This window comes from Ictalurus furcatus, chromosome 12 (genome assembly GCF_023375685.1).
Source record: "Ictalurus furcatus strain D&B chromosome 12, Billie_1.0, whole genome shotgun sequence".
In the NCBI taxonomy this organism is placed as follows: Eukaryota; Metazoa; Chordata; class Actinopteri; order Siluriformes; family Ictaluridae; genus Ictalurus; species Ictalurus furcatus.
In genome coordinates this window covers 16,237,086-16,244,711 of record NC_071266.1, presented here as the reverse complement: position 1 = coordinate 16,244,711, position 7,626 = coordinate 16,237,086, and the positions used below count along the sequence as shown (strand labels likewise).

Sequence of the window (7,626 nt, the reverse complement as noted above, 5' to 3'; positions counted from 1 at the left end):
ACAACCAGAAGTTCAGATAGAGCTTCCATCACTCACCAGTCTCAATATAAAACCTGCAGAATGAGTGATTTGCTAGACCAGAATGGTGTAATGGAAGACAGGATGCATACTTGCACACAGCAGCTGACATTGTCTGGAAAAGTAACCAAAGAATACTATAACCACCAGAGTATATAACACCAAATAGATAACCTTCTTAGATAGTGCTAAAATATGGCAAAATGAATAAATAAATAAACACAGGGTGTTACAACAAAGTCAGTTAACTAATTTACTCATACTGTAATCATTTCAATCATTTGAGGAAAAAAAAAACCCTGAAGTATTCATGAGCTACAAATTGTGCGTTATTTTATTGTCGTAACAGACCAGATGACTGTGGACATAATGGATGAAATTGAAAGAAAGAAGGTGCTATTAATTGATTGTAGGTGTTGTTCTAATTATTTGAAGAGTTTGCTGTTTACTCAGTGGACAATGAATGAAGAATAATTCTCTATGAAATGAGAGAAGATACTGTATGTATCCCAATACTTGGATAACTAGAAAATATGCGTGGAGAATGGATTCTTAAATTAAAATGCTTCGCTAATGCAAGGTGTTCAAAACAACAACAACAACAACAAAAAAAAAAGGCCTGTGCTTTCTGTAACAAACGGGTGTTTATTTTTTGGTGATAAAATCCATTATGCAACTTGAGCAACATTTTTTTTTAAGATAACAAAAGTATTATACAAAATCAAAAATATCTAGAAGGTAGGGAAAGGCTTTATGAGGATGTTTTTATTGTAATGGGAATGGAGAGATGTCATATATACATTATTACTATCTTACATAAGAGTAATTTGATAGATTGATTGTTTAGTTTGGGTTTAGAAAGGGAGATTTAAACCATGACCTTATAAAAAGAACTTACATTCTAAAAGAACAAGTGACATAAGGTGACCTGTGATTATAGGTTGGAGCATGATATCCACTATGTGTGTATTTTTATGTGCTGTAAATAAAAACCTTACTGTGAGTGACTGACACTGTATGATTAGAAGTTGTCAAACTAGAACAAATAAAAAATCCATGCACACACACACACGCACACACACACACACACACACACACACACACACACAAATAAATTACTGTCATAATACATCAGAACTTTTGACAGATGTAAATGCCACTGTCATGATTTATTGCATAATTTATTGCATAGTTTCCCCAACAAAAGTTTACTGTATACATAATTCATCGGAATGCGAATTTGTTACATCACATTCTAATAAAAAATTATTATTTATCTTATATTGGAAAAAAACCTTACAAAACCGTTCCTAAGACTATACCTAATACTAAAAATACAAGTTCTTTTCAGACTGATTGAGAAAGAGACAAATAAATACCAATGTAGATAAAGAATAAATAAAGAAAGAATGTACATAAGAATTTAAAAATAAATAAATAAACTAAGTGCTTGTGATTTTTTTTCCAACTAATGACTGTAATCATCCTTCATGTATTATGTACTACAAAGTGAAGAAAAAGTATCAGCATATATAGTACATAGTGATCATGTAAGAATTGTTAGTTTAAAGACATTAGAGCAACCTGAGAGAAGTAGAATTCCGGATGTGATTGGGTAATGATTAACTTTGAGAGAAAACTGTCAACATAATAATGATCTAGACATCTTAAAAATAACCTAAATTACATTAATATCTGCACAGGAAAGCATCCAAATAATGTTGGGGTTTTTTTGTATACAATTCTGTATACATTTGCTAACTGCAAAATAAATGACCCAAAGATACTGGATGCAAATCACACAATAAGTTAATGGACACCTGACCATCACATTCATATGTGCTTGTTGAACATCCCATTCCAGATTTCCTGTTATGATAAGCTCCACTCTTTTTTCTGGGAAGGCTTTCCACTAGATTTTGGGGCGTGGCTGTGGGGATTTGTGTTCATTCAGCTACAAGAGCATTAGTGAGGTTGAGGTCAGGCGCTGATGATGGGTGAGGAGGCTCCAGTTCATCCCAAAGGTGTTCAGTGGGGTTGAGGTCAGGACACTGTGCAGGCTCTGTGCAGGACTTCTTCCACCTTCTTGCAACCTTAACACACCATGTCTTCATGGAGCTCACTTTCTGCACTGTGTCATGCTGGAACAGGTTTGAGACTCTTAGTTACAGTGAAGGGAAACTGTAATGCTACAGCATACAAAGACATTCTATACAATTGTGTGCTTCAAACTTGGTGGCAACAGTTTGGAGAAGACTCACATATGGGTGGGATGGTCAGGTGTCCACATACTTTTGACCAAGTTTGCACCTGAAGCACACAGCAAGTTTAAGATAAAGTTTGAAAACTGAAAAATGAACCGCATACCACTAAAAAAAGTTAATACCACACTATCTACTAGCTATCTATCTAGCTAAATTACAACAAAGATCCCTTAAAGGTCAGTGAGCAAGGCTAGAAAGAAAGCTGACTCGAGGTCACAACTTGTAATTCCCAACCTCTAATCAGGAAAAACCATAGAAAACACCCCTACTCATCAACTTGGGGTAGTCGTCTCAACTACAAGTTCATTCCCAGTATATGGATTGAGGTCAAATCAACATGGCTGCACAGAGCATCCGAAGTAAACAAAATAGCACTTCTTATATTTGAATGAGTTATACTGTAAATACAAGTATTTCTTTTAGCTTTAGAGGTAAATATGCATTGCTCATAAGAGTTAGCTGGCTAGCTTGCAACTTACAAGGTAAGTCCAATGCAGCAGAACACTTATAAAAAGACTGAAAGACTGGAAAGTTCTACGGTAGGAGTGGAGGACATTGGTAAATATGGGGCGTGAGGAGGCCTGAGCTGGCTTGGTAGTTATGGTTGGTGTCAGTCATAGAAACTGGCCAGAATGGGCCACACGTGGATACCGTTCCATGTGGAGCTGGAGGACATGCTATGTACCACAGAGTTACTACAGTGGATATAAAAAGTCTACATACCCCTGTTAAAATGGCAGGTTTTTGTGATGTAAAAAAATGAAACCAAGATAAATCATGTCAGAACGTTTCCCACCCTCAGTGTGAAATTACAACATCTAAAAATAAAGTGAAAAACAATCAGAAACATTTTAGAGAAAAATAGGAAAAATAAAAAACTTACAATAAACTTGCAATAACATATGCAACCTGGTTTGCACACCCTTTTCTAACTGGGGACATGGTTGTGTTCAGAATTAACCAATCACATCCAAGCTCAACAACAAACTTATTCGGATTAACCCCAAATAAAGATCAGCTGTTTCTGTAGGATTTTCTTCACATATTATTGGTTTCATCTGACTGCTAAAGCCATGGTCTTCAAAGAGCTTACAGCATCTCACTGTTGAAAGGATAGGGGTATGAAATAATTTCCAAAACATTAACTATACCATGGAACACTATGAAGGCCATCATTAACAAATAGAGAAAAGGCAGCACCACAGTGATATCTCCAAGAACAGGACTCTCTCAAAAATCATTCAAGTTCAACTAAATCACCCCAAACCATGTAGCAAAATGTGTTATGGTCTGATGAGACCAATTTCAAAAGGTATAATAATTGAATAATTCCAAAAGGTTTGTTTGGTGCAAAAAATAGCAGATCCCCAAAAGGACACCATACCCAGGGTGAAGCATGGTGGTGGCAGCATCATGCTTTAGGGCTGCTTTTCTTCAGCCAGAACTGGGGCTTTAATCAAGGTGGAGGGAATTATGAATAGCTACAAATACCAGTTTATTTTAGGGCAAAACCATCATTTATCTGCTAGTAAGCTGAAGATGAAAAGGAATTTCACCTTTCAGAATGACAATGACCCAAAGCACACATCCAAATCAACAAAGGAACGGCTTAACCAAAAGAAGACCTAACCAGAGCCCAGACCTGAATCCAACTACAAATCTGTGGGGTGACCTGAAGCGAGCTCTTCACAGACGATGCCCTCACAATCTGATGGATCTAGAATGTTTTTGTAAGAAAGAGTGGGAAAATATTGCTAAGTAAAGATGTACCATGCTGACAGACTTTCCCACAAAAAGACTGAGTGATGTAATAAAATCAAAAGGTGTTTAAACAAAGAATTAGTTTAGGGGTGTGCACACTTATGCAACCAGGTTATTGCAAGATTTATTTATTTTTCTCCCTGTAAATTTTTCAGCTTGTTTTCAGTTAATTTTTATACATTGCAATTTCATATCGAAGGTGGAAAAAGTTCTGACATGATTTATCTTAGTTTAAACTTTTTACATCACAAAAACCTTTTAGAACTTTTTAAGTACTGTCCATTCGATATCTGTACATTTTGACGGTTTGCTTTAACCAAACGCTGTTGTTAACCAATTGCTGTTATGTTAATTCAACATGGAAAACACAAAATCACCACTGGCTAACCAAGTAATTACACTGCTTAATGACAACTCTTGAACCACCAAAAGTACTTTCAGCAATTTTTCACAGGCACATATGATTATGACTACCTAAACTCCAAAGGCAATATCACTCAAGAGAACATAAAAACACAGAAATATTCTTTAAAAGTAGAATAAAGGGGGAAATAAACAAATTATAAACATGGCCCTTAAAGGGGTTCCTCATCATCGCTTTCTTGATCACCATCTTGTTTGTTCTCAGGCGCAGGTCTCAGGGATGAGAGCGATATAGTGGGATGAGAGGAAGGAGTTTGAGTTTGAGACGGACTGCCGTTGTGACTTCCTGCCCTGCTGATACTAGTTCCTGTCTGAGGGCTGCTGCTTACACTGCTGCTTTCTGTTTTTACCAATATCTCCTGTTTTACTCCTTCAATCCACACTTCTGCCTCCTCCTGTGGTTGGACAGGGGCCAGGGGAACTTGGGAGACCACTTGGGATGAAAGATGGTAGGAGTCGGGGGCAGAGGAAGACATTGGGGAAGTTGGGGCCGTGGAGGCTTGGGTTGGCTTGGAGTACTTACGAATGGTGTCACGGAAACTGGCTAGAGGGGGACGCAAGCGGACCCCACTCCGTGTTGAGCCCTCGATGGCTTTCTGAAGCTGACACAAGATTTTTAAAAAAGAATTTGAATATATGGATCTGCATATTGAATAGTATACATAGTTTGATGAGTGTATATATGCATATATACAGTCTAATATGCACATTTATCTACCTCTTTCAGTGCCACAACTCCCACTAACTTGCCAATACTGGTAACATAGGCATGACTGAGGCCCAGTAAGGAGAACAGTGTATGAGTCTGTGTGAAAAAACAAAGTCATTGGTCAATGCCATCTTATGTACAGTAAGAAACTCAAGAAGTAGCTGAAGGAAAGTAATATGCAAAGGAGTACATTACTCAAATTTATCAGGACTGCATTGGATACCAGTTCATTTTATAATTCAAGATACTTTTATTAGTTTTTAATAAACCTTTTCATAGGCTGGGTCCAAATGATATTTTAGACATGCTCAGGCTACATTCATCTCTCAGATCTATGAAGTTGTCATGCACAAAAATTATTTTTCAATAAATAAATTTATTGAAATGTCTCACCACAAAAACATGAGTTTGACAAACTGTATTTACTAGGCCAACACCAGCCTGTTTTAAGTCAAATTTAGTCAGATATTTGACAGGAAATTATAATTTGGGTAAATAGACAAAGAAAGAAACAAAAAACAAACCTCCATGCCAAGGTCATTTACTGGTTGACTGGCTTAAAACATACATATATATAAAGATTAGTTCTGAAATTAAGATAAGGAATAAAACTTTATTGATCCCAATCGGAAATTCATTTTTAATCTTAGCTTTGAAGAGGTCTACTGAAATTTGGAATATATTAAAACATACTGTACATAAACTATGACTGTACCGTTGATTAGAGGTAAAAATCCCACAGGTAAAGAATCCAAGATGAGAGAAGGTAAACTCACCTTGTGTAATGATGTTCTCTCCACCAGCTGAAAAGGAGATGGATCTATCTTCACCCGCTCAAGTTCTAGTGGCTTATCCATCTGTGAATCCTCCCATGCTTTAACCTATTTCAACCAATACCACATAAGGTCAAACACTGCAATAAACCAGGACATATTTTCTGCCATTTTCTTAACAATTTGTTAAGGAGACCAAGATATTTTCCAAAATATGTACACTATTAAAAATATATGTTCTTTAATGGATCTTAATAGCACCATAAGTTGTGCAAAGAACCTTCTTCTTGTCAGCAACCATTTTTCATTGTATAGGGTTTCTGAGTTGAGCTAGAGTGCCCTCCACTAATATTGGCACCCTTGGTAAATATGAGCAAAGAAGGCTGTGAAAAAATGTCTTTAGTATTTAACCTTTTGATCTTTTGTTTTAAAAAATACTCACAAAAATACTCGGTTCTCATGGATAATAAACAATTGCAACCAAAACACAGGTTTATCCAAAAAAAAATATTTTTGTTAAATATAGGTGTGCAACTATTATTGGCATGCCATTAATTCATATAAGAAAAATATACTTGAAGTATATTCCCATTAATATTTCTACATTATTTTTGTACACCTGGGTGACCAGGAACAGGAAATTGTTCAACCATGACTTCCTGTTTCAGGTGGGTATAAATACGAGGTAACACATAGGAAAAATTCTCTTAATCATTCATAACAATGGGTAAGACCAAGGAATATAGCTGTGATCTGCGGCAAAAGGTTGTTGAGCATCACAAAATGGGAAGTGGCTATAAGAAAATAGCACAAGCATTGAAAATGCCCATTTCCACCATCAGGGCAATAATTAAGAAGTTCCAGTCAACTGGAAATGTTATGAATCAACCTGAAATTGGACGTGTGTCTACATTGTCTCAACACACTGTGAAGAGGATGGTTTGAGTGGCCAAAAAATCTCCAAGGATCACAGCTGGAGAATTGCAGTAGTTTGCTGCATCTTGGGGTCAGAAAGTCTCCAAAACTACAATCTGAAGGCACCTACATCACCACAAGTTTTTTGGTAGGGTTTCAAGAAAAAAGCCTCTACTCTCATCCAAAAACAAACTCAAGTGTCTTCCGTTTGCCAGACACTACTGGAACTTCAAGTGGAATCGGGTTCTATGTTCAGATGAAACCAAAATAGAGCTTTTTGGCAATAAACACCAGAGGTGGTTTTGGCGCACACAGAGAGGTAGCCATATGGAAAAGTACCTCATGCCCTCTATCAAATATCAACAGATATTAAATGAAAACCTGATTGCCTCTGCCAGAAAGCTTAAAATTGGCCATGGTTGGATCTTCCAGTAGGACAATGATCCAAAACATACATCAAAATCAATACAAAAATTATTTACTGACCAAAAAATCAAGGTCCTGCCATGGCCATCCCAGTCCCTGACTGAAACCCATAGAAAACCTGTGGGGTGAATTGAAGAGGAGAGTCCACCAGCATGGAGCTAAAAATTTGAAGGATCTGGAGAGATTCTGTATGGAGGAATGGCCTCAGATCCCTTGCCATGTATTCTCCAACCTCATCAGGCATTATAGGAAAAGACTCAGAGCTGTTATCTTGGCAAAGGGAGGTAGCACAAGTATTGACTAAAAGCGTGCCAAGAACTGTTGATAAAACTGTGTT

General features: G+C 36.9%; 1 protein-coding gene across 2 annotated transcripts in view; it reads right to left on the bottom strand.

Moving 5' to 3' along the window:
- Positions 1-363: 363 nt before the first annotated feature.
- Positions 364-7,626, bottom strand: part of clcn1a (chloride channel, voltage-sensitive 1a) — a 28,711-nt gene continuing 21,448 nt past the window's right edge. Inside the window, exons 21-24 of one of the 2 annotated variants that reach the window (XR_008387328.1) lie at positions 5,952-6,056; positions 5,185-5,271; positions 2,280-5,068; positions 364-2,159 (exon numbers count right to left, since the gene is read on the bottom strand). Coding sequence is in view for 1 of the 2 variants with exons in the window: in XM_053638421.1 (XP_053494396.1) it covers positions 4,619-5,068; positions 5,185-5,271; positions 5,952-6,056 (642 nt within the window). In the remaining variant the exon portion in view is untranslated. Of the gene's footprint in view, positions 5,069-5,184; positions 5,272-5,951; positions 6,057-7,626 lie in introns of both variants that reach the window. The other variant, XM_053638421.1, reaches the window with a different exon arrangement.